This window comes from Xyrauchen texanus, chromosome 33 (genome assembly GCF_025860055.1).
Source record: "Xyrauchen texanus isolate HMW12.3.18 chromosome 33, RBS_HiC_50CHRs, whole genome shotgun sequence".
Classification (NCBI taxonomy): domain Eukaryota; kingdom Metazoa; phylum Chordata; class Actinopteri; order Cypriniformes; family Catostomidae; genus Xyrauchen; species Xyrauchen texanus.
In genome coordinates, this window is record NC_068308.1 from 26,532,347 (window position 1) to 26,560,301 (window position 27,955).

Consider the following 27,955-nt stretch of genomic DNA (forward strand, 5'->3'; position numbering starts at 1 on the left):
ATTGAATCCCTGAGGGCTTCAGAATTCTCAGCTTCATTCTTATGAAGCTTGAAGCGATACACTAAAGGACATATTTAAATGCCTTGAGTGGGAGAGTTGCGGGAAGACTTCAATGCATCTATTCGCATAGGCAAGCCTAGAACTTTTTGTACAGGAAAAGCATGGCGTTTGGCATGCAACCCTGAAACAATTTTTATTCTGCAGTATTGTGGGAGGATTCTATTTGAATGTATCTTGGGTAAGCTCTGACAGGCACCATGTGGATGTTGATTTGGCCAAAACAGACATGCAGGTGTTTTATGAAGATAGATACAGAACATCATGTGTACACACATTGTAGTATGTTCATTTACTGTGAAGTGTTTGCATACATTTTTGATCTTCACAAATTAGTTCTAGGATTTTTTAATTTTGTTTGCAGGTTAACTTACCTTCTCCAAACCTTGATAGCCCACAGCCAACCATACAATGATCTGCACAAAGTTTCAGCTCTGAAATATGCTGTGGTTTGTTTTTTGAAGTCATCAATCAGTTTTAAAAGAAAAACACTTACAATTGGATCTATACACCGCTTGGCCGGTAGGTATGCTTATTACAAAGTCCTGCCAGTTCTGTGGGCACCTTGGAGCTGGAGCTTCCCTGAAATTATACAACTCGCCAGCAAAACAAAAGGATGCATTTCTGCACTCTATACTTCCCTTATATATAGTCTTTCCAGTCTAATCTATGAATGATGCAATGTCAGACATTTCTTATTTGCATGAATGTAAGGGGGCGAGCATGTTAAATACAATTTAATGCCTTCAAGGAAATAATCTCATGGTTCAATTTACATTACATTATGAAAAAATGACACAGATAATGCCAATGGCTTTGCTTACATGTGGCATAAATAGCCCATGGAGATTAGAAGTTGTATGTGTGGGTGATAATTACATGCCACTGTCATTCAATGTAGATTTTCTAGATGTTTTGTTGTCTCTCTCTACACCAATCACCTTTGAATCGTCAGTCTGATATCACTGATAGGTTCTGAACGCATGCGCAGCGCGCACAGTGCAGAACATGTCAGAGATGCAACAGTAGTTCGACTGCTGTGAAGTAGTTGCGCATCACTGACAGGCTGACGGATTCCAGCGCCTTGGAAACCAGGGAAAGTCCGATTTTTCTTTCCACACAGCTAAATGGCTCGGAATTACAAACTATTCAACATATGTAGATGAGTGATTCATTATTGTACGCGTTTGGGTTCAGTTTGGAAATGCAAACGATGCCCCGGATTTAAACGTAAGTATAACGATTAGGCTATGATGTAATATCATTCATGCATGACAAATGATATCATATATGATGGACGTTTCTGAATAATAATAACATGGGCTATCATAGATGTAAAATACATCACTTATTAACGTGTTGTAGTTTTAATTATTATCGTTATTTACTATTATCAACTCTGCAAAAATGACAACTTAATTTATAGTTGTTTGCTGCGTAAATCCCGTGAGGTTGAAAATTGTGCTTTTTATTAGAATTATAGGGGACCCTTTATGTGACACTTACTGTATAAATTGCGTTTTATAATTTATAATCTGAATGCAGCCTACACATGTCGTTTGTATGTATAATGTAAATAGTTTAATGGTAGTCGAATTTAAAGGCACAGAGGAACTCTTTCAAGTTCTGTTTCAAGGCCGCTTGAACTGAAGACCTGAAGTGTTTTATTGACAGCATTGACTATACTGAGAAAAAATGAAACAGAAATAGCTCCTTAAAGGGATAGTTCAACCAAAAATTATAATTCTCTCATCATTTACTCACCCTTGTGCCATCCCAGATGTGTATGACTTTCTTTCTTCTGCTGAACACAAACAAAGATTTTTAGAAGAATATTTAATCTCTGTAGGTACTTTCAATGCAAACGAATGGTGCACGGAATGGTGCTCCAAAAAACACATAAAGGCAGCATAAAATCCATACAACTCCAGTGGTTTAATAAATATCTTCTGAAGTGATGCAAGCACTTTGGGTGAGAAACAGATACATATTTCAATCTTTTATTTAAATTAATCTCACATTTGCATTCAGAATGTGAAAGTGAAAGTGGAGATTTAGAGTAAAAAAAGGACTTAAACATTGATCTGTTTCTCACCCACACAGATAATATCACTTGTATTATTGGACTCTTAAGAAGGCACTGACTATACTAAATGATTCCTCTCACATGTTTATCTGAGGTATGGGATAAGTTAGAAAGTGATTTCAATAATGATTGTTATATGGTGCTGTATTCATGTTTATTTTTATTTTAAAGTTGTGGTTTTTCTCTGTCTTGTTTGTTTTTAGTTTTCATATTGCTTGTATGTACTGTAGGTGTTTGTCATCAGATGCTGCAAAAGAAATTGCCCTTTGAAGGGAAAATAAAGATTACTACTTCACTTATTTACTGACCTTAGATTCTTGCAGAGATATCTGGTGTTTGAAGGAAAAAAAAAACAAGAAAGTGTGTGTGGTTTATAGGTAAAGAGCTGGGGCCCATTGGTTTATGAATGGATGAGGCTTAGCTAATAAAGGCTCAACTGTCAGGTATCCTAATTATATCTGAGGATGGAGAAAACCAAGAGAGCAAAGCAGTGTATCTGTAGCACTGGAGCCAAAGTCCCATGTATCACAGCATGTCCAGCTTCAGGCCCTTTGGGTTTCCTGGGAAGGTTGTTGAACAATGTAGTGACATCACAGTTTTAAGATGAGGATCCCAGCAGCCAATGAGTCATGCACAAAACCTTTTTCAATTGCATGTTCCATGTTTGAGCAATATATACAGGCACAAATAAGCCTGAACATAAGCATCAAGAATTTTGTCAACCCCTGATGACTTGATATTTTATTTGGATACTTAAAGTATTTGTCTTTGAAACCATATACACAATAACAAAGTGTTGTCAACCTTAAGATTGAAAACCACATGTGAATTGGGGGTGCAAGTCTTAGTCTCAGTTTGACTTGGGATAAAAAACAGAAAACTAGAACACTTCCCAGGATGATCCGAATCGCTAGGATGAATTTAAATGCTGTTTTTTATTTTTAATTGTAGAATATAAACATTATGATACTCTATATGTCACCAAATGGAATTGGTTGCTCAGGATGCAGAGACAAACTGAGCAATGTTTTGATAGTACCACAGGGCCGCAGTGTTTACACTTTTTGGGGAAATACATCTATGGCTTACTTAGGGGTGTGCAGTGAAGCCATTATCTGTGTTTGTTTCTGTATCTGTTCATATGACAAAATTGTCTGTATTTGTCTCTGTATTCGGATAGAACCTGGTGTGGGCGGGGCTTAAACCTGAAGTAAGTCAAAACTAAATGTAATGCCCATTTTGAAGTGTTACTCTTACGTTTATAGTTTCTATTAATAAAATTTGCCTTGTATGTGCCTTTTCATAATAATAGCCTAATAATAATAATAATAATTATTATTATTATTACTACTACTATTATTATTATACAATTATTATTTATAATATATATATATTATTTTATTCTTTTTTTCTTACCAGTTGAAGATGAATTTGTTGGCTACATTAACTGTGGAATATGTTGTTAACTGTGTATTTCTCCTGGTATTTCTGATATTAATATTTGCATGAAAACATAATTTTTGTTTTTCTGTTCATGTATAACAGTATTCTGAATGCAAGAGTTGTCAAGAAAAATGTTAAATGTCAGCCACACATTTTGCAGTGAATACAAATACAAACATTAAAAGAAATATAATAAATCAGTATAATTATAAACAGGTGAAAGTCCCATAAGTCTATCAGAAATTTAACGATAGGACACCGTTATTTAGTTAAATAGTAATAATAATAAATATAACAATATTAATAGCAATAATAATTATAATCTTACATTTATATAGCACCTTTCCAGAGTTCAAGAACACTTAATATTCTAAAATGTAGCACAGTTTTAAAAGAAGAAGAAAAAGAGACGGAGTATGTTTTAGTCTTCATTTTACATAAGGAGTAATATTCCTAATAGATGAATAGACTACTCTATTGAGCAGTTAAGACTTTATTTTCGGAATAAAGTCTAAACCAAATATAATAATACACATCACCTTAATTGCTGATGTGGGCATAAATGTGGTCAACTTTAAAAGATGGAGAGACGAGCTCCGACATGAAATCATCACTTCAGGTCAGGAATTTAACACTGCGCTCAGGTTTAGGCTTTAAATAAATACATGAGAATCACGTGTGAATCATGTGATATATTAACATATACAGTTCAAGAAATGGAAAGTGTATATTATGTCGTTTCTTACTTAATATTACACTTGACATGTTCCAGATGTGCATCATTTATCACACAGTTCTTATTTTCATTCATAAGGTTTACACTTTAGAAATATTGGCTGCACAGGTTCATGAACTAGTTGTAATTTTGGATATGTTTATTAAAATGTTGCTTTATCCATGTGCTTCATGGATAATCAGTCATACAATTTTTTTAAATATTATTCAGATGAATCCGCTGTTCATTTTGAAGTCATTATTTGTGCCTTTACGAATAAGCTATTTGGCTTCGGGCACATCACTAGGCTTACAATTGTAGTTGTGTTTTCATACTAAGCTGGGAAAGGAGAAAGTACTTTCACACTGAACAAATAGCACACATCAAATTTAACGTACTTATTCTGTTACCTGTCTTCAAAATTCATCAAGAACAGAGTTTGTGAGGTGAAAGTGCTGGGAGCATAATAATAATAAATAATAAAATAAGCAAATGAAATGTTCTGATCTTGGAGATGAGGCAGTTGTTGAATTTGGAGCACTGTGGCTTTGACTGCACTGACAGGCAAATTGAAAGTGTTGTATTGTACACGGAACCTCTCATTGTTTTGTTTTTTGCAGTGGTTTATGTGTGTTGCGTTTGCGTGTTAAATTTAACATAATAATCTGGGTCAAGAGTATGTTTTTCCATGTGAACAATTGGAGAGTGTTGTGATTATTTGGTTTGCCATTAATGCTGTTATTATCAACTTGCCTAACCCTAACCCAAATGGATCCATACCAACCTTACTGTCCTTAACTCCAGATATGAGACATTAAAGTCAATGTGAAGATGCAATTATCCAGGCCATGACTGCTTTAAATGCTTTGTAGCACTAACCATAAGTATTTTTGTCTGTTCCTGCATGTTGTGTGTATTAAGTGTTTAAGTCGTTTATGAGGACTTTTTTTAGGTTACAAATGGGTAATTACAAGGGCATTATGCTATAAATGTGGTTTATGAGGACATTGCTAGTGTCCCCATAAGTCAAATCACTTAATAAACATACTTAATTATGTTTTATTGAAAATGCAAAAATGCAGAAAGTTTTTTTGTGAGGGTTAGGTTTAGGTGTAGGGTTAGAGGATAGTGTGTGTGTGTGTGTGTGTGTGTGTGTGTGTGTGTGTGTGTGTGTGTGAGCGTGTATTTATCACTTTGTGGGGACCAAATGTCCCCATAAGGATAGTAAAACCCGAAATTTTTGACCTTGTGGGGACATTTTGTCGGTCCCCATGAGGAAAACAGCTTATAAATCATACTAAATTATGTTTTTTGAAAATGTAAAAATGCAGAAAGTTTTCTGTGAGGGTTAGGTTTAGGGGTAGGGTTAGGGTTAGTGGATAGAATATAAAGTTTGTACAGTATAAAAACCATTATGTCTATGGAAAGTCCCCATAAAACATGGAAACACAACATGTGTGTGTGTGTGTGTGTGTGTGTGTGTGTGTGTGTGTGTGCGTTCGTCCGTGCGTGTGTGCTGCAGGCCAGAGTTCTGTTGTCTCAAACTCATCTTAATAGCAGCACACAGATTGCAATTTTGCTGAAAGACTAAGCAAATAATAATATTTAGAATTGTCTATTTTTACCATCAAAGCTAAAAATAGAAATTAAGAAGATAAACATGAGCTTTGAAATATAGGGCCAGATAAAAGCTGTTATTTACAAGGCTGAAAGCTCAGAGCCAAATGGATATTATTCAAGAATGAGGGCATTGAGTCATTTTAAAACCTAAATAGTACTTACTGTTGTGTAAGTCATCTTTGTGTAGTTCAGATAGCTAAAATGGTTTTACATGATTCAGTATGTGTCAAGTTTTATGCCATCATCAGTAAATCTGTTCAGAGAGTGAACTGGATTCAAACATTAAACATTATTTTTGACAGATTGTATAAACCTTGTTTTTTGGCAGAAGCCATTGTTTTAATTCAATTAACCATGGGGTACATACAGTAATATGGTGTTAATATAGTAACCGTGTTTAATTTTGTGGTTACTATGTATGATGTTACAAAAAAACAAAAACAAACAAACATCGTGTTACTATGGTTACTGAAATTCTGAAATACTGAAACTCACACTGCAGTGATGCCCCTATATTATATGTTAATATTTAATTAGGCGTGTTATTAGTATCTGCCAGTATTTGCGCTGGAGTGCATTTAAAAAACGTATTGTACTTATTGCAAAGAAAATGCTTTTTGTTGCTATGAAAACTTAGTGCAAATAGCCTCTGTCAAATTAAAATGTGTTTAAAATAAGGGAAGTGCTAAGTTTATGATTGGTTAGCAATAATAACTTTTAAAAAAGTTTTTCTATTTTTTGTTCAGTGAAGATGAAACAATATGTATTGTACAACTGAATTGAAAGGTATGGTCAAAATTAAAGGAATATTTTGGGTTCAGTACAAGTTTAGCTCAATCAACAGCATTTGTGGAATAATGTTGATTACCACAAAAATTCATTTTGACTTCCAGTGAGGCACTTACAATGGAAGTGAATGGAGCCAATTTATTAACATTAAAATATGCACTGTTTTTAAAGTATAGCCACAATATGTAAACAATATGCATGTTACCATGATTTTAGTGTGATAAAATCACTCACTAACATTTTCTGTGTAAAGTTATATCCAATTTTTCAACTTTGTTGCCATGACAACGTAATGCCTATTTAAACAACTTTACAGCTCAAATAATGCACAAGTTTGAACAAATCTTGTAAGTGCTTTTATAAAATTATAAATGTTTCACATTTCTGCCTTTAAACCTCCAAAAATTGGCCCCATTCACTTCAATTGTAAGTGCTTCACAGTAACCTCGATTTATTTCTTTTTTAAATAAAAAGAGACAAAATAAATTTTTTTGGTGATGAACTATCACTAGATGTTTATAGAATTTTTATTTGAATTCTGAATTTAAAATGAATCTCAATAGGAGAATCATCTAAATTCCATATACGTAGCTTCAGTCATCACATGAGTTAAGCTGATATGTTTGCCACTAAGCTGTCCCTTAGAAACATCTTAGGAGGATTGAGAAAACCTGCCCTGATTTTACAGAGAACAACTGGCTCATCAATCTAAAATGTTCAGTGCTTGTGCTAACTGTAAAATTTGCCAGCAATACTTAATCTCTGCATATAAATCTCTCCATAATCTCTCTCCTTGTTTTCTCTCATGTCTCAGTCAGACGCCCGACACTCCAGCAACAATGCATTTGTGTAGCTTTGTGGGCTCTTTACTCCTCCTTTTCATCAGCAGGTAAGAAACTCCTGGTTGCTTCAGAATCCTACACCTATCATTGTCATATGACTAGTTGACCATGATTGTTGCATTCTACACTGATTTGATCTTTTATGATGTTTCCCCTGATGTATTTTCATCACAAACACTTCATGTAGAGTTTACGGTGTGCATTTACTAATGACATTTTAAAGGCGATAAGCACTATATTTCTTAATGCTAGCAGGAAAGACACAGCGGAAACCCCATGTTTGTCTACAAGTTGTTCTGGGCGATAAGCTTTCAGAATGACGTCTTTGCCAGGATAACAAGCCGAGTATCATTTACTGTAGGCTTTGCTCTTTTGGCAGCAAATTAAAGACTATATGTCTTAAGTATCCATTCACACAGATTATGTGGGATTGATGGAAGGTGTAGCGAAATGAAGGATGGATCTATAGCTAATCTTTTTGGGTAAGTGAATGAGACCATTGCAGTTGCAGGGCAAAGATGAAAATAACAGCCATCATATCATGTTTCCTCTCCTCTCCGTCTGTTTGGGCTTATCTATCCAAGCAGCAGTACAGTAGATGCCATGCTAACGTGATTACCGGTGACAGTATGGAGACAGGACACATTGATTTACTCAAACTGCCATGCCTCAGCACTGTTCAGTGAGAGTTCAGGCACTTTTCATTTAATGAGATGTGAATCTCATCAGTGATCTTGGTGTTTCATCATGACTTTGTGGCTTTGATGTGAAGATATAGGACTTTGTCAAGACTAAATTAAGATGTGTTGGTTTAGCAGAGGTGGCTGTGCAGTATATGTGTGTGTGTTCAGTGCATGGCCCGTATACTCTGGATCAGATCAAAGGAGAATGCGAGGAGGTGTGCCAACACCAATCCACATCACCATCTGTTTTCCCCCACCCCTTCCTGTTCTCTTTCCTCCTCCAATTGCCAGTCTCTCTTGCTTTATCTATGGGTATACACATAGTTCGACCAGGATTTCAGCTTCCATCACATGATTGAGTAAGCCACACTAAAAGAGCAATACGCATTGCACAAGAAGATAAAGATTAATCTTGTAAAGGGCCTTGCAATGTTTTTGCTTGTTGAATCTAATACTACTGAGGTGTGTTTGAATAACCTGTGTTTGAGATTTATACAGAGCCAACAGTGTTTTTATTAGGTTTTTATTACATGTGTCATTTATGAGTGATACATTTTTCTTTGATCTTTTGAGATGAAAGAGCTTGAGGTACTATGAAATCATACTGTAACATGCAGAAATCAAAATATTCTCCCGAGTCCAACATTTTTTGCAAGGAGCTCCAAAATACCTGAAGAAAGGTATTTGTTAGCGTTCTCATTAATTTTAAGAGCATTGGCTCAGCTAGCGCAGGGCTCCACGAAAATGGGTGATCTAGAGCCTACCATCTTTGCTCATGAGTGCAAAGAATGCATTCCCACTGTCACTTCCGGGGCTTCATCATGCCACCTAAGGGCTTTCTCAGGGCCAATGGCCTTTGGCCCACCGATTACCCTTGGGCCTTGTTTCGGGAAGTATTTACAGTAAAATTGTGGGTACAGTACAAATCTGCTAAAATGCACAATTAACAAAGCAGTGCCCAAAGAAATAACTTTTTATGGTTCGAGAGCATGCATGTTGTGCTTCTAAATCATCTTGCAGTCACAGTCGGTGAGTTGTCCACACTAACTTATCTTGCTAGCTAATGTTTACAAACTATATAAACACAATATTCTAGGTAATTAGATAACATGATAGCATAGCTTGAGCTTCTGTTTTGCTTGTGAAATGGGTGGGGTGTGTGACATTGACACCAGGGCGGTGTGTTAAGGGCAGGTTTTAGGGCAACGCTGTGGGTGCTATTGTCCTGATGGTGGGAATGCAGATCAATTTTGGTCTCGCAGCTTGAGGTCTGAGGCTATTGGCCCTAGCTGGCCAGTTCATAGCCCTGGCTCGCACTAACCCTAGTGGTAAAATGGCTAATAATGCCTATTGGGTGATCAAATGATGTGCAAAAATGTAATGCGTACTTTTCAAGTTTAAATAAAATTGTAAGGAGTAAAAAGTATAATTGTTTCTTTGGAAATGTAATTAAGTATAAGAACAAGAATTCTGTTTAAATTGCACTCGTACAATTTGTAAAGTACAAATCAAGTAAAGTACAAATCCCCAAAAATAATACTTATTAGTATTAAGTATTATAAAGTATTTTTACTCCATTTCTTTACACCCCTGCATCTAATACGCATATTAATTACAGGGAATAAACAGGGCACATTTACAGCGGGAATGTGAGGGACAAAGAGTGATGTCTTAAGAGTGAAAGATAATAATAACTGAATGTTGTGTGATTGTTTGTTTCCCATACTAAATAATGACCCTGAGACACCACTGCTGATGGTATTATGTAACACAGATTTCTTAAAATAATTAGGTCATCACTCTAAACTAATTAATTGTGATAAACAAATTACCAGGCACACAGCTTGCTTGCTTATTTATTTATTTGGTTTATTGCTCATCAACATACTCAATCTGTTTTCTATCTGTTTTGTTAACCTTTGACAAGCATTTTCTGCAAAATACTAATACTATGCTGGACTAAGGTCTCCCAGTTGGAGGTACTCTCAGAGAAAGAGTTGCAGTGTTGGGTGACTCGTATCTCATATGATCACTGGTGTGTGTAGAGGGGAGATGGAGTTGATACAAGCTTAAGAAACAGTCCCTGTAGGCCAGAGCTGAAACAGGGAAGACAGTCCTGCTAGGATTGCTGTTCTTTCACACACAACACATCAGTCAGTCTCACCAGAGACAAGGGCTGGATTTAGTCTAAGTGAAGAAAATGTACAGAATAAACTCAGTTAAAATCCACATGTGCTGTTGTCTTTGGTACCAGGGGACATTTAGAAGAAAAGTTCCATATGCAGGGTCAAAAATTAATACTTGACAAGCACCAAATACAAGTAAAAAATGGTTTGCCAAGTAACTTTATTATATAGTAATGCAACATAATATATGGTTTAAATGAATTGTAAGAATGATTGTCTTTTCTTTACTGAAGTAAGTGACTTATAAACCATAATGAAACTTATGTTGTGATTTGCATGTCTTCTGACAACTTTTGCCTGAGAAAATTGACCAACATAAGTTTATTTAGGGTGCCTAAAGTTTTTCTCTCTCCAGAACTCTTGCATTACTTCTTGCATTATGCCACCAAAATATGAGGGACAAAATCACCATGTTTTTGTGACAGGTGCAGTTTCACCAAGTCATGAAACAGTGACAAGACATGTTTGTCACAAATATGCAAGGAAGTTAACAGCTAAACTATTTCAGTCGTAGAGACAAAAAATAAATACATACAATTCCTGTCTTACATGTTTTTATTGTTGAATATCTTGTTTCAACCAGGAATACACATTAAGGGAGTAAAGTGTGTTGCGAATGTTTCCTGTTCATGACAAAATGCATTTGTAAGTCTGTAAATCACTTTGGATTAAACTGTCTGCTAATTTAATTAATGTTAATGTAAATGTTGACTTTAAATATTAAAGAAAGAGTTTTTCATTAGATTAACTCTGTGGACTTCATCTCAACACTACTAATCATTCAGGGATTTCTGCTGAGAAAATATTACATTCATTGGAATGATATATAAAAAAAATATAAATACGGTTAATATCTGTTATATTCCCTAATGCATGGTATTATCTATTAGCCCTGACAGCAGCATGACAAAGAAGAGTCAAAAATGTGTGTGTGTGTGTGTGTGTGTGTGTGTGTGTGTGTGTGTGTGTGTGTGTGTGTGTGTGTGTGCGTATTTGTTAGAATGTGTCAATCTGTGATGAAAGATGGGTGTAAAAGTAAGATAATTCCTTGTCAATTGCCACAGTAAACTGGGTAAATCTACTTCTACTCAACATTCACAGACCAATAACCCAACATTTACTCGCACATCACTGAAGACTTCAGCCTGAAGGGGGCAGCCTGCAGAGGGCTCCCATTTAATGCTAAAGAGGGTCAAAGCACACATTCAGGAACATGTATATGCAGAGAAGGCTTGAATGTGTTCACTCTTTCAATTTAGTTGTGTCGATGTAGTGACAGTAGGGGTCGCTCTTGGGAGCCCCAAACACCTCTGATCTTTTTTTAAAAGAAATGGGAACGGGAAATTGACGAGTGGAATTTGCCTTCCACTCCCCCGGACATACGGGTATAAAAGGAGCTGGCTCACAATCACTAATTCAGGTTTTGAAGCCAACAGGTTTTCAAAATGTATTTCCAATGGGAGCAGGCCGTGCCAGCCTTGAACTTTTTTTATTTTTTTCTCCCACAATAATGACATTTATTCAGCTGGGGCCATATGTATTCGCACAAGAGAGGACACCACGGAGACCACATCCTGCCGAAGGGGAGGTTAACATGTGGTGAGTACATCACATGGGCTTAAGAGCTGCATGTAAAAGAAGCCCCATGGTAGGTCCTACCTGGATGGGATGAACTTTATAGCACAGTGACCGGTGGCAGGGGTAGCCCTGCTGAAGGGAGACATGGATTTGCCCTCAGGGAACATGGGGTTACCACAGGTAACTAGCACATGTGGCGCACCTACCCCAGTACAGGGCATACTAGCACACATACTGGGCCCATCTCCGAATTCCTCTGCCGAATTCATCTGCAACAGGGCTAAGGAGGAAGGACATTCAGGGTTCACACATAGTAGAATGTTGTTCCTAGTGGAGTGTGCTCATAGTCCCAAAGGGGACGGCAAGCCCTGGGCCTGGTATACCAAAGTGATGGCATCCACAATCCAGTGGGCAATCCTCTGTTTGGAGACAGCGTACTCTTTCCGCTGTCCACCAAAACAGACAAAGAGCTGCTCAGAGCATCTAAAGCTCTCTGTGCGGTCCAAGTAGATATGCAAAGCGTGCACCAGACACAGCAACAACCAGGCTGGGTCTGCCTCCTCCCTGGGCAGCACTTGCAGGCTCACCACCTGATCCCTAAAAGTGGTCGTGGGAACCATGGGCACATAGCCTGGTCGGGGTCTCAAGACTACTTGAGAGTATGCCGGACTGAACTCCAGTCAGGTGTCGCTCACAGAGAAAGCCTGCAGGCCCCCAACCCTCTTGATGGATGTGAGCGCAGTCAGGAGGGCCATCTTCACCGAGAAAGCCTTTAACTCAACTGACTCTAGAGGCTCAAACAGGACTCTACACAAGCCCAGCAGGATCACGGAGAGATCCCATGAGGGAACGAGGTGCGGCCAAGGAGGATTCAACCTTCAAGCGCCTTTAAGGAACCTGACTAGGTCGTGCTTCCCCAGGGAGTTACTGTCCACCGCGTTGTGGTGTACAGCTATAGCGGCCCAAACACCTTCAAGGTGGAGGGGACAGCTGCCCCTCCAGCCTCTCCTGCAGGAAGGAAAGCACCATTCTAACTGTGCACCTCTGGGGGTCTTCACCTCGGGAAGAACACCAATTCGTGAACAAATGGCACTTCAAGGCATACAGCTGCCTCATAGAGGTAGCCCTGTCCTGAGTGATAGTATTTACCACTGCCTGTGGTAGGCCACTGAGGTCTTCCATGTCCCTTCTAGGGAACAGATGTGCAGCCATGAGTGGCGCTCTGAACCCAGGTACCAGTCATCAAGCTGTGAGGGCTCAGGGCAGGGTGGAGGGTTCCTCTCCAGCCCAACACTCGCAGCAGCCTGGGCAAGCGTGGCCGTCAGCTCCAAGTTGGCCTCAGACTGGGCGACCACACCCGAATGTGAGAATCCAGTCGAGTCCCCTGCGTCCAACTATGCCATCCTGCTCTCCGATGCTGCAATTTAGAGCTCATCTGGCTCTCGAGCCCCAAACGAGACATTAAACTCGCACTGGGGTGAGCTGCCTGTATCATCCCAGAACTCATCTGGGGCAAACGAGAGTCCTGGGGAATGGGAGATCTGTGGGGGATCACCCACCTGAAACACTTCCATTGGGGTCCCCAAATTGCCCCCAGCGCTAATCATCCTGGACGTGTGCCCATGGGCAGAAGGACCGGGGTGAGGAGCGGCTGGAGTGGCTTTCCCCCGGTAGAAGGAAAGCGGCGACCGCAATGTTGCCATCGTCATGCTCTTTCAGTGAGAACATCAACCATCCACGAAAGCTGTCTCAGCATGACTATGACCCAGACACGTGAGTCTGCGATCATGGTCAGGAGGCATCCAGGAACTACACACAGACGGAAAGGCATCTCTGTCAGTGCGTACTCTTTTAGAGGAAAATATACTCTTTATCAGAATATATACTCTTTCAGCTGTCGAAGCACCCAGCAGCGTACTCTGCACTAAACGTGCACGAGGGGGAGAAACCAATGTAATGTAATTACTACCAGGTTTCCTCCACCAGTCTGCCATTAGCCTAACAAACTAGTAGCTTCACCACAAACCATTAGTAGAGCCAAAGTTGGCTCAAACCAGCCCGTCTGTTTATAGTTGTAGAGGATTACGTAGGGAGGACACGGGAGGCAGGTGGCTCCAAACAAATGTAACAGTTTTAATCCGTCAACTCAGCACTTTACAGCTTCACAATTTAACCCAGCTCTTTACAGCTTCACAAATTAACTCAGTTCTTTACAGCTTCACAAATCACAGCTTTGCAACAGGGCTCTCTCAGTCTCTGACTCTCCCTCTGTCTGGAGGTTATGTGGTTGTTTATATGCCGCTCTCCCCATGCTCACTGAAATTAGAGACAGGTGTTAGACATAACTTAGCTCAGGTGCAAGCACCCTTACCGCTTTCTCTCCCCGGACGGGCGCTTGAACACACCTCACTGCCACAATAGTGTATAATGTTATAATTATTATTATATTACGAAAAGGCATATACAAGGTATATTTTATTAATAGAAACTATAAATGTGAGAGTAACATATAAAAATGTCTGTTTAATTTAGTTTTGACGTACTTCCGGTTTAAGCCTTGCCAAAAACCCGGTTCTATCCGAAACAGAGACAGATACAGATAATTTTGTCTTATGAAGAGATACAGATACAAATATAGATAATGGCTTCGCTGCACACCCCTATTACATAATCCAGCTTTAAGTCAACAGGCACACTGGAATGTTTGGGCATAGCAATATGGCGGCACAGTGGCTTTAATCTTATGACATCATCAGCAATCCATTTCTATATTATATATATCAATGGTATCAACCTACAAATGTAATTACGTTGAGACAGGAGAAAGATTTTTACAAATTACACACATCTTTAAGCTGCATTACTTATTTGTCTTGCATGATAGAGTGTTAATTTTTTTAGTATGGTTATTGAGCCCCCAAGGGTATAAAGACACCACACTGGTTTTCTGATTGGGGTGGATGGTAAGGCTATTAGTATGAGAGACATGTGGATTCTCACATCATCTAGAAACATTTTCTTAATTAAAATTCTGTGATGCTGGGTGTTTATAAATAGCTATACCTCATGTAGAAATAAGATAATTTTTTATAAACCAAGTGTGCAATAAAGCAGCATGTGATCAGTTGCATGAGAGCATTATGTGTATGTTTCAGAATGGGCTACCATGTTAACAGGGGTTAACACAAAGTGATATACACTCACTGAGCATTTTATTAGGAACTCCTGTACACCTACTTATGCATGCAATTATCTAATCAGCTAATCGTGTGGCAGCAATACAATGCATAAAATCATGCAGATATGTTTTAAGAGCTTAAGTTAATGTTCACATCAACTATCAGAATGGGGTAAAAATTTTATTTCTGTGATTTTGACCATGGCATGATTGTTGATGCCAGATGGGCTGGTTTGAGTATTTCTGTAACTGCTAATATCCTGAGCTTTTCATGCACAACAGTCTCTAAGGTTTATTCAGAGTGGTGCCAAAATCCAAAATAAAAATCTGCAGACTAAGTTAAACGCCTTGCTGATGAGAGAGGTCGACTGAGAATGGCCAGACTGTTCGAGCTGACAGAAAGGCTATGGTAACTCAGATAACCACGCTGTACAATTGTAGTGACCAGAATAGCATCTCAGAATGTTCAAAACGTTGAACCTTGAGGTGGATGGGCTAAAACAGCAGAGGACCATGTCGGGCACTTTATTAGGAACATTGTGTTCCTTATAAAGTGCTCAGTGAGTGTAGTGAGAGTGTCCTGCATGGTTTAATTCCTGCTTTTTTTATTTTTTTTAGAATGTAGTAACAGTTTAATGAGAGTAATGATAGAGACATAGTGTCAATGACCTGAAGCTCTCCGTCTGTTTTTCTCTCTCACTTTGTCTCTCACCATCTGTCTCATTTCCTCTCTTCTGATCTTCTCTCTCTTTCTCTCTCTCTCTCTCTCTCTCTCTCTCTCTCTCTCTCTCTCTCTTTCATACATGCACACACTCAGACAAGTATGTGTGTACAGTTTGGAATGCACATTCCTACACATATTAGGTAAAAAAATAGGAAAAGTGGCTCTAACCTGGACACATGAATTTCAGAGTGGTGTTGCTTTTTGAGGCTGACCTAATTTTTAAACGAGACACTCTTTAAAGCAGAGGTCTTCAACAGGGGGTCTGTGACCTCTAGGGAATCTGTGGCAGTACTGCAGGGGGTCCACCAATTATTGTTTGATCTTGAATAAATTATTGTGGAAAAAAATGAAAATATGCATTAAACATACATAAAAGGAAACTTCAACCCAACCTAAAGTTATTAAACTAAAGTTCAGCTAAATGTTTCACTGTCCCTCCCTTATTAAAATGTACTATGTAAAAATCTAATTTAATGTACAAGTATATGACTCTATATTAATAATGAGTGTGTTTTCCATGAGTGGAGGATATAGGCTAATGTCTAAGAGAGGTACAGTGAGGAAAGGATGAGAGGTCTGCCAAACAATTGCTGCAGTAGGAAGCTATGATGTTTGCAGTCCAAGACCCTATGTCCCCCTGCTGAGCTTGGCCCATAGTAGTTGTTCCTATCTATTATAGAATATTTATGAGATATACTGTAGTGTCAACCAGGAAGGTTTTCTTCTTTAACCGTCTATTGAAGTATTTCCAACATGTGCTGCTTTGCTCTTTTGGGTTGTTACCCTGAAGATGAATTGCATCTGAGTCTCACAGGCCTTTTGCAATGCAGAAAGGAGACTCTGCTCTGCGGGAGTGAACACAGCCGTTTCTACCATCCCTGATGACACTCAAATCACACAAGCTGCTGTCAGCAGCAGTGATTTAATGAGAGGAAAAGATGAAAACCAAAAATACAGTTATTGTCAATTTGATGTAAGTCCACATGATCAAAACATACCTTGATTTAGAAGCAGAAGTTACATACCAGATGCCTTTACTTTGCTGCATTGACTTGTAGAATAGCACAATACTGTGTGAACGTGAATGAGTGAACACTCAAACAATTATTTTTGCTGCTTGCTCAATTAACTTAAAGCTGAAGTCTGAAATTTCTGCACCACTAGTGCCATTAAATGAAATTGCAAAAATAAACATAATTTTCTAATAGCTTTTCTGAATACGGTCAGTATGCTGTTGCTGTTGATCAATCAAATATTGGTTGATCATTGATTGAGTAATTGTTGGTATATGTTGGGTAGTCTGGTCGCTTAGCCAAACAGGGCAACATTTATATAGCACCACAGAGATACAATGTATATACATCTTTCAAGGAAATCAACCTACGAATGGCGTTCTTATAGTTATCTCTGCATGTTAAACTGGGATAGGAAAAAATCACACACTTTAGCTTTAAGTAAGGGATAATCCACGGCTAGGTGTGCGTTAAACAATTTTAATTGTATGACATGGAGGCAGAAAAACCACCCAACACCTCCGCAAAGTGCATTTAAAATCGTTTAATGCACACCTAGCCTTAGATGATCCCACTTATACCCAGAAATTGATTAATTACAGCTGTCATAGATATTTTTGCAGTGCAAATTGTGTTGTTATGAATAATATTGTTCATTTTAATAATATTCAAATAATAAATAATAATAAAATAATATTGTTCATTTTATCTAAGGGTCATTAGATATAAGCTCTGCCTCTTCAGACACACAGAGAAAATAGTACAACCACAGAATTTGTCAAAACTGTGAATTTAAATGCACAATCCAGATATAATAATATCCACAGCATGTAGAGGGGTTGCACTCCAGAGAAAATTTATTATTGCATTTTTATTTATTAGCATTTTCACATTAATGTGGAAAAAACATTACAAACATGGCAGTGACAGTAAAAGTAGCACTTACTGTAAGATAAGGGTCTGTATGATACTTTGGAACCTGCAGATTTTGACATCTGAATGATATCCATCAAGGCTGCATGATTGACTGAATTAAGAATAAAATCGCAATTTGTCCTTGAACGGTGATGGAAAATGCTGCCTGCATTGTGTAAACAAACAGCACTTCTCCTTTAGCATTTGAGTTAGAGGTGAGTGAGTGTGGGAGGGCCTATAGTCAATGTTGGCAATTTGCCCCTTAGCGAGAAAAAGACCATCTAGGGAATAGCGATTATTTTAGTGACTTCTGTAGTCTGCTTACATTCTCCCACATCTGGTGACAGAACAAAACACAGTTTTATCGTGAATGATGTCTAATTTTTCTCTGTGTTCAAGCACCCCCCTGTGTTTCAATTAAAATGACTTACCTGCATGCCATCAGGAAATTGATTTATGTGCATACAGATGTTCTATAAATCAAATGACTGACGAGCTTTCGTGTTGTTTGTATTTGTTGAGACAATCTAAAATTCACGGTTCTAAAAACACTACACTGCTGCCTACCTCTGGTTCCTATTGCTAAGATCATTTTGGCCTTGTTGTTTTTCAATAATGCAGTTCAATTACAAAACAAAATAAATTAATAAATAATAATAATAAAATACAAATCTTGTCCTGCTTGCTATATAGAGTTTAATAGGCTAATTTTGGCCAGCTTGTTCATGAATGTTCATTACTGTAAAATAGTTTTAGTACAAAACATTTTTAATTGCTATAGGTCGATATGTTGCTAGGGTTACAAAGAGCACATTAATATCGAACAGTGATTAAAACTGACCGGAACTACATGTGCATTCAAAGGTTTGAACCAAACATTCCAGCCAATCAGAATCAAGTATTCAAAAAGACCATGGTATATTAGAATTAGCTAATGTCACAACTTATATTAATTCTGTGCAATCCATCTAAACTTGTAAAACAGAAGATAACTTAATCAATATGCGTTGGGACTACACAAATAATTTCCATTAGTATTACCGTAGCATTGCTGAAACTGAGCAGGGGTTTTACAGTAAATGAGAGGCTGTGCTGTTGCTTTCCCTCTGATTGGTCTGAATAACTCGCAGCTGCAAGGTGCTGCCTGCTCTGTCTTGTATGTCCATGCGCTGTCAGTGTCCTCTTTGCTCCGTGACATGATCACTGTGTGAGAAAAGGGACGTATGGCATGAGAGCATGAGAACAGTATCAATTGAGTAGGCAGCCCTGGTTAATAGATTCGGTCTGGTTAGTTTGGCATGTGTCATTTTACTGTGTTTTACTCAATTCCCTAAGGTTTCTGTTAGACAAGGTATTTGAGTAGAGATCATTCAAGTTTAATAATTTAGTTTTAAAGGAAAATTGTGGTGCAATACAAGTTAAGCTCAATTAACAGCTTTTGTGGCATAATATTGATTACTTTTAATATTTATTTTGACTTGCCCCTCCTTTTCATTGAAAAAAGCAAACAATCTGGGTTACGGTAAGGAACTTTCAATGGAAGTAAATGGGGCATAATTAAAAGTTATTTTCTTCAATAATCAAACTAATTAATGACACTAAAAATATAGTTTTATAGTAATTTTTGTCCTATATTCAGCAAAACTGTCATTCTCATGTCAAACACACATAAAAAGCAGTTTGCAGTAATACATTTTGTGATGCAATTTAATAATGTGTAACCCATATGTTATGGGCATTTTTAAACATATATACTTGGTATTTTGAGGTGCAATTTAATTCTTGTCAAGTGAAGTTATATACAATGCGTTTTGCATTAGCATCATGTAACTAGTGGCCTGTCACAGTGGACCGAATTGCCATCAGCTGGCCAGTGGTCTGCTGATGGAGGCCCAACCATGGCATGCCACTGGCGTCGTGCTGACGTGCTGATGAGTGCTTGCCGACGTTTTTTGGGTGGCAAGCTGACCATCGGCTAGCACTCTTCAGACCACTAGTGTTTTTTGGGTGGCATGTCGCCAGTGGCATGCCATAGATGGGCCATGATTCAGTCCACTTTGACAGGCCACCAGTTACATGATGCTAATGCAGAATGCAGTGGACCGACAAGTGCTTGCCGACGGTGTTCAGCCAGTGGTCAGCCAACAGAGGACAAACTGTGGCAAGCCTGAGGCAGCATGTCACCCAAAAAATGCCAGTGGACTGATAGGTTATTGTTAGCTGGGAAAGTAAACTTATTCTGTGGTTTAACCCATGTGCGACCTTCAGGACATTTTTGTCTTTTTCATTTTTGTTTTTTCGATGTTAATACCAACGGCATACATTTTGCCAAAGGTGTGTATTTTTGGGGGAATTTTGATATTTCAACCTCAGTTCCTAAAATACATATATAATGCACTGTGTACACAAAATAGTTACACTCAGGACCTTCAGGACAAAAATGTCCCCACTGAAACCAATTAAAATAGCAATATTTGATCCCAGTGCCATTAAAGCGTAAAATCATGTACCGGTATTATGCGTTCATACTTTTTTCCACCAGATGGCGCCATTTTTCTCATGATTAGCCTGTGGAGCAAATAAATACTGTTGATTGTGCTTAACTTGTAATGAACCTGGAATATTTCTTTAAGAAGACCCATTTCCAATATGACGGTCCACTGTCCACTGCATAACTTCAAAACTTCAGCCAAAGAACTTATTTTAGAGTTCATGTTTTGTGTTTTGCTGCTTTTGCAGAATCATGGATGACTCTGTCGCCAGCACGGAGGAGATCTTGCCTCCCACCATTCAGAAACTGATGAAGGGATACAACAAGTACCTGAGGCCATTCTTCGACAGTATGGAGAACAGAGATTTTACATTTACACACAAACTATTATCTTGCATAAGTGAATTTTTTTTAAGTTTATCTTCTCTCAAAGTCTAATCATCATTAACTACTGCAATTAAACTCAGCAGGAGTGCTGCAGGCTTGAGCTGATGAAGTCCACTCTTGTAATGCATGTAAATTAAGATCCCTTTTCTGCTGTTTTGCACTTTAAGCAGTTTGCACACTCTCTACTGAATGTGGTGTGTGCTGTTTTTCTTCAGATGGCCCTGTTACAGTAGGCATGAGTTTGGATATCGCCAGCATAGACACCATATCAGAAATCAATATGGTAAGATACTTAGAAGTTTATTTTCTGTAACAACTAACTTATGTATGCAAGGGGTAATATATAGTTAGGTGGTCATTAAAATTACAAACCCTGGTGATCAGGACAGTTCTTGTATAATCCTGAAGGGGTTTATTTGTTTGATAATGACTGTCTGACTGTATATTATCCCACTTGTTATGTGAGAAGAAAGAGACCACGGATTGCTATGAGAGACATGAAACTTGCACAGAGATAGGTTGCTAGGGACAACGGCCAGTTAAAATGTTGATCATTGTGCAAACAAATTTGACTGCAGAAAACTGCAATTGACCAATCAAAATCAAGTATTCCATTGAGCCATTTAATAAAAAGGCAGATTTAAAAAGTACTTTTTGATCTTTGAAACGAATTGTGTATAAATGTAATCTCAGCATGTTGTATTGGTGGCTGGAGTAAGCATCTCTGTTGCACATTCCCAGGATTACACAGCCACCATCTTTCTTCGTCAGCGCTGGACAGATGAACGGTTGTGTTTTGATGGCAATAAGAGCTTGAGTCTGGATGGGAGACTGGTGGAACTCCTCTGGGTCCCTGACACGTTCATTGTGGATTCCAAGAAATCCTTCCTGCATGACATTACTGTCGAAAACAGACTGATCCGGATATTCCCCAATGGGACTGTGCTGTATGCCCTGAGGTAGTGAGGTGTCATTCACAGGATCCTTTCACCAGTCAAATGCTACTGGGGGCTTATAAAAGCTTAGAAAGGAGTAGGAAATAAATGAGGAAATGGCTTACTGTTAAAAAAATCTATTTTAAGTACTTTCTGGAGGGTTGATGGAGGGAATAGCACAAGGTAGGCCTACAAGTAAGAGGGGGATTAATATAACTGGATGGAAGAGTTCACAACAGGGATGTCAGTAAACTTACAGAAAATGACATTCAGTGCTTTGCCCATTAGTGCCATATAATAATGCAAAAACACCTACAAGTGTAAATAATTCAAACCAGAGTTAAATTTTTTCAGAGTTTTTAATTAAACTATTAAAGGAATATTCCGGGTTCAATTCAAGTTAAGCTCAAAAGACAGCATTTGTTGCATAATATTGATTACCACAAACATTATTTAGACTCGTACCTCCTTTTTTTTGTTACAGTGAGGCACTTACAATGGAAGTGAATGGAGCCAATATGTAAATGTTAAAATACTCACTTTTAATTATAGCCACAAGACATAAACAATATGCATGATCTGAGTGTGATAAAATCGCTTACGAACCTTTTCTGTGTAAAATTATGTTTAATTTTACAACTTTGTTGTCAATGGAATGTCTACAACCCCTAAAACGGCTCATATAACACACAATAGCTTGACATTCTTTTTAAATACTTAAAAAGTGTGATTTTTTTTTTTTTTTAAGAAAAATAGGTATGAGTCGAAAATATTTTTTGTGGTAAACATTATGCCACAAATGCTGTCGGTTGAGCTTAAATTGTATTGAACACGGAATATTCCTTTAAACTCAATCAGCAGCATTTGTTGCATAATATTGATTACCACAAAAAATGGTTTCTACCTGTCACTCATAAAAAAAAGAAGCCACTATAGTAATTGCAGTAAGGCACTTACAATGGAAGTGAATGTGGCCAGTCCCAAAACATTAAAATACACACTGTTTAAAAACTCTAGCCACAATATATAAAAATAATATTTGTTAACAAGATTTTAGAGTGATAAAATCGCATACTAACCTTATCTGTGTAAAGTTATATTCAATATTACAACTTTGTTGACATAATGCCTGTAAACCCTGAAATCCTGGTAAGTGATTTCATCAAAGTGAAATCCTGTTAACATTATAATGTCTGCGTCTTGTGGCAATTTTTTTAAACAGTGTGTAAATGTAAATTTATGGACTGGCCCCATTCACTTCCACTGTAAGTGTTTTATTCTAACAGGAATTTTTTTGTAAGAATGATGTCACATATGCTGTCAATTGAGCTTAATCAAGGAATGTACTGAACCTGGAACATTCATTTAATGCCCCTGTCAAGGTTTAGTAGGACAGAGAATAAAATAAATGATTAAACTATACATATTCTATGGAGGAACAAAGGTCACAAATTCAAATTTCAGAGAAATTAAAAGCTTTTCATAGACCAAAATTGCAACTGTATGTCAGCAGATATGTTAAGGGTGGCACAATTTATTGTGTGATTTTGATGGTGCTAACATAATTTCCATATAGTAGGTAAATAAATGTTTTTCACTGGGAGGGCGGTAATCCCTCTATTAATGTGACTATTAATAAAACTAATTTGATACAATTTTGGAATTGTTGCTTGTCAATTAATCTACTCATAATTAAGTCAAAATATATTTTACTTTCTTACATGCTTCTAAAACATTCAGGGCTATCCAGCATAGGTCTAGAGATGCCTCTGCTTCACAATGGCCAAAAAAAAAAAAGAATATACAGTAAGAATAGAAAAGGAGGCAGGGGAGGAAGGAATTGTGTAGAGATGGGCCGCTGGTATCAAGAATTAAGCTGTAAAGTAGCATTCACATACAGTGTTATATACAGTAAGCAATGACATTATCACACTCATGTCTTTTTGTCTTTTCACTCTCTTATGGTCTAGAATTACCACCACAGTGGCCTGCAGTATGAACCTGACCAAATACCCCATGGACAGGCAGACATGCACCCTTCAACTTGAAAGCTGTAGGCTTAAAAAAATACATATTTCTCTTGAAACCAGATTTTAGAGAATTTACATTCCAGATTTTACTGTGACAGCGAGTAAGTTTGCAGTGTTTTGAATTGACCACAATAGGAGCTTCTAGTCAGGACATTTGTGTCCCCTTTTCCTGAATAATCAATACAGAGCAATGGATTTCCACCAAAGTGTGATTCAGGACACAAGAGTCGACAACCTGGTGTGTGGCAGGCATTAGAGGATTTAAGCCTTTCTCAGAAACATGCATGTTTCAAGCCTTTTTCTAAATTTGTGAAAAAGCTGTGAAATATTAATTTCAGTAATGATATACGCCCCAGGTATAACTGCCATAAATGTCCCAGGCATTCTGAAAGATTTATCTGGATGCAGAATGTTTTGAATGTTCACTCACCCGAGACTACCGTATAAGGTACAAGTACAGTATGAATGTTTTAGAGGTTATTCTATGCTGAGACAGTTCATGTATGGGCAGATATGGTAAAAATGTGACGCGTTGCAAAATATATATAGTTAGGTCAATACGTTTTTTCAATACAGCCAAACGTTCAGCTATTTTTAACTAATTATCAGCTGATTGTCTGCTAATGTTTACACCCGCGTAGTGATTTGTAGCAGTAGAATGGACAATATAATATAATAAAGCACCAGTCTAGCAAGACTTCACTAGAAAGACCATGCTGGCCAGCTTCCCCAAATTCTCTAAATTTAGCTGGTGAACAGCATTGCTATGCAGGTCCACCAGTTAGACTAGCACCAAACCAGCACTAAACAGCATAAACCAACTTGAACCATCATGGACTCATAGTGGTCTAAACTGGTCTTTATAGCGGGGTTGCCTACTGTATATAGATCTATAAAAACTATTTAAACGCTAGTTATTTTACTCTTTACAGATCAATGCATGCTTCTTTTTCATAAAATAGGTTTTGTACAGCAATCGGGGACAACATATTTAATGTTAAATGTTTATTATAATCTAGATGAAAGAAAAAATGTTAATCTTTGCATAAAGTTCACAAGGTCTGTTTTGCCCAGGACTTAATTGTATGACACGTTGCCATCAAGAGGTCTAGATTCTATATTACAGAAGTCTACGAAATGCTGCATGAATTGGGAATTGCGGTTATTATGGAAATGTCTATGTTAATTAGATAAAGTTGTGCCCTAGTTTTGATGCATATAATACTATAATTAGTGGTAATTTAATGCTTTTATACTGTTGTACAAATGTCATTTGTAAGCTCTCAGAACTAAAATGACTTATTATATAATGTTATTTTGCTCTTAGATTGATATGTTCTCCACAGGGGGATATAACGTAAAAGATGTTGTGTTCCACTGGACTCGGGGGAACCAGTCAGTTAGTGGTCTTGATGACTTACAACTGGCTCAGTACACCCTTGAGGATCACTACACTTCAGAATCTGAGGCTGTTTATGAGACTGGTACGTATACACACACACACACACACACACACACACACACACTGGAGCCTCTGTTGTCCCATATTGATTTTTTACTGTCTTTTTACTGTATTAATAATGCTACAGGTAACTACCCTAAGTTGATCTTCCACTTTAAACTCAAGCGGAGTATCTTATATTTTATTCTGGAGACGTACGTTCCTTCCAGTGCTCTGGTGGTCCTGTCCTGGGTCTCATTCTGGATCAGTCAGTCTTCAGTCCCAGCTCGCATCTGCATAGGTACATATGCGGGTATTGATTAGTATCATCCTGAACAAATCTGTGTATGTTATAGGGATGGCTATCAATTTTTTTTAACTAGACATATACATTAAAACAGTATTTTCCTTGCTCTTTTGAAACAAAATAGTATTATTTATGAAATGTAACCATAACGCAAAGCTCGCCTCCATGTCCATTAAAAAAATGGAAACAAAGCTGTAAAAATGAGTAATTCACAAATTGTGATGGCTATGCACATTGACATATCCGCTCACCTTTATGTCCATCCATCCATCCATCCATCTTCAACCGCTTATCCGAATTCGGGTCGCGGGGGCAGCTGCTCCAGCAGGGGGCCCCAAACTTCCCTATCCCGAGCCACATTAACCAGCTCTGACTGGGCGACCCCGAGGCGTTCCCAGGCCAGTGTGGAGATGTAATCTCTCCACCTAGTCCTGGGTCTTCCCCGAGGCCTCCTCCCAACTGGACGTGCCTGAAACACCTCCCTAGGGAGGCGGCCAGGGGGCATCCTTACCAGATGCCCAAACCACCTCAACTGACTCCTTTCAACGCAAAGGAGCAGCGGCTCTACTCCGAGCTCCTCACGGATGACTGAGCTCCTCACCCTATCTCTAAGGGAGAAGCCCGCCACCCTTCTGAGGAAGCCCATTTCGGCCGCTTGTACTCGCGACCTAGTTCTTTCGGTCATGACCCAACCTTCATGACCATAGGTGAGGGTAGGAACAAAAATTGACCGGTAGATCGAGAGCTTTGCCTTTCGGCTCAGCTCTCTTTTCGTGACAACGGTGCGATAGAGCGAGTGCAATACCGCCCCTGCTGCCCCGACTCTCCGGCCAACCTCCCGCTCCATTGTCCCCTCACTCGTGAACAAGACCCCGAGGTACTTGAACTCCTTCACTTGGGGCAAAACCTCATTCCCTACCTGGAGTACGCACTCCATCACCTTTATGTATTAATGCTTATTCGGTAAGAGTGTCTGAAAGGGTGGAAAATGGTCATATAAAACATTTTGTGTTGCAAGAAATCTTGAGTAAACTTACAAGTGGACTTCAAGGGGAAAAATGCTACAAAAATGGTAGAATATAGCACCTGTTAATGGAATGTATTGGACTTCTTGTCCTTATTTTGTATGACTGAAGACTCTTTATATGGGCTAATAGGAGTGACCACAGTGTTGACTATGACCACCCTGATGATGGGAGCCCGCACCTCTCTTCCAAATGCCAACTGCTTCATCAAAGCCATTGATGTGTATCTAGGTATCTGCTTCAGCTTCATTTTTGGAGCGCTAATTGAATACGCAGTTGCCCATTTCTGCACTTTACACCAACCAAATGCTGCCAATGCATACATGGTGAGAACACTAAATGTTTCCTACTCATTTACTGATGTGTGTTTATGTATGTGCTTTCATAATGGTTCTGACCTGTCTTTAGAAATCACACAGAGAAAAAAAAAAACTTAAGTATTTAAGTATAAACTTAAGAATTAAGTAATTGTGTTAACTATATGTTGAATGACGTTGAACATATTTAATTAATCTAATATATTATGATTTGTTATGAGTTTACAGTTTAGATATTGTCAGTATATTGATATTTGAAATTGAATTTATGTCTCATTGTCATTTTCAGTATGGCCAGGAAATGCAGGAGCGTGAGGATGAAATGAATGGCATCGTCACCTCCATCGGCACCCATGCTCTTAGGGTCCGTAAACGGGAGGAGATGCTGTCCCGCATGGGCAGCACCAACAGCCCCAATCCTGGTAACAGTAATGAGGATGTCAGCTCATCACAGGCACAGAACCGCTGCGGAAAGTCCATAGCTGTGGCACGGCGAGTTGTGCGCTGTCTGTACTGCTGTAAAGTGGAGAACCCACACTACATCGACAACTACTCACGACTTACCTTTCCTCTCTCCTTCATCTTCATTAATCTCCTCTACTGGACGTACTACCTGTACTTCTAGAGCTCCTGCTCTGTGTGTCAGTATGGGCACTATGGGGTGGTGGCAGATTTTCAATCTGCTTCCCAACTGAAAGTCAAGAAATTAATTTGAATGCAATTTCTTACTCTGCCTTGCATGATTCCCTTGTGTGTCCAGTTGTGAAAATTAATTTTCGCTATTCAACATTAGGTTATTTCTTCTTATTTTCAGATTGGCAATAAACATGAAGAAGTTACTAGTCAAGAGCTGTGGTTACAGATGTCATTGACTTGTTAGTCTGGAGGTTACATTTTTGTTTAGAATGCAAAGGAGCCTGGATTCAAATCCAGAGCTACACTATAATATATATATATATATATATATATATATATATATATATATATATATTTTAGTAACATCTAAATTACCTGGATTTGTTCAAGTCAAAAATATATTGTTTAATTTAAATGAATCAACCTGACTTATTTGGGTCACACTAACAAAGTAATTTTTGAGCGTTAGATCAAGTAGAAATAACACCTTAAGGTGCCTGTGTTTATGTGTGTGTGTGTGTGTGTGTGTGTGTATGTGTGAGGGAGAGAGAGAGTGA

At 38.3% G+C, this 27,955-nt stretch overlaps 1 protein-coding gene across 2 annotated transcripts; it reads left to right on the top strand.

Annotated features, from left to right (window-relative positions):
* Positions 1-1,110: 1,110 nt before the first annotated feature.
* Positions 1,111-27,672, top strand: gabrz (gamma-aminobutyric acid type A receptor subunit zeta). Of its 2 annotated transcripts, XM_052103057.1 has the most exons (10): positions 1,111-1,287; positions 7,525-7,599; positions 20,569-20,669; positions 20,923-20,990; positions 21,449-21,666; positions 23,613-23,695; positions 25,019-25,156; positions 25,262-25,414; positions 26,578-26,771; positions 27,052-27,672. In XM_052103057.1, the coding sequence occupies exons 2-10, from the start codon at positions 7,550-7,552 to the stop codon at positions 27,385-27,387; spliced, it is 1,341 nt and encodes a 446-aa protein (XP_051959017.1). In that variant the 5' UTR covers positions 1,111-1,287; positions 7,525-7,549; the 3' UTR covers positions 27,388-27,672. The 2 variants fall into 2 exon arrangements, with proteins under 2 accessions (XP_051959017.1, XP_051959018.1); XM_052103058.1 differs by lacking the exons at positions 1,111-1,287; positions 7,525-7,599 and adding an exon at positions 8,022-8,034.
* The last annotated feature ends 283 nt before the right edge of the window (positions 27,673-27,955 follow it).

Excerpts from the sequence above, each read along its gene's own strand:
- gabrz (XM_052103057.1), top strand. The coding sequence starts at position 7,550 with ATGCATTTGTGTAGCTTTGTGGGCTCTTTACTCCTCCTTTTCATCAGC. Across the intron at positions 20,991-21,448 it reads CCATATCAGAAATCAATATG|GATTACACAGCCACCATCTT; the intron begins GTAAGATACTTA and ends GCACATTCCCAG. Across the intron at positions 26,772-27,051 it reads ATGCTGCCAATGCATACATG|TATGGCCAGGAAATGCAGGA; the intron begins GTGAGAACACTA and ends TGTCATTTTCAG.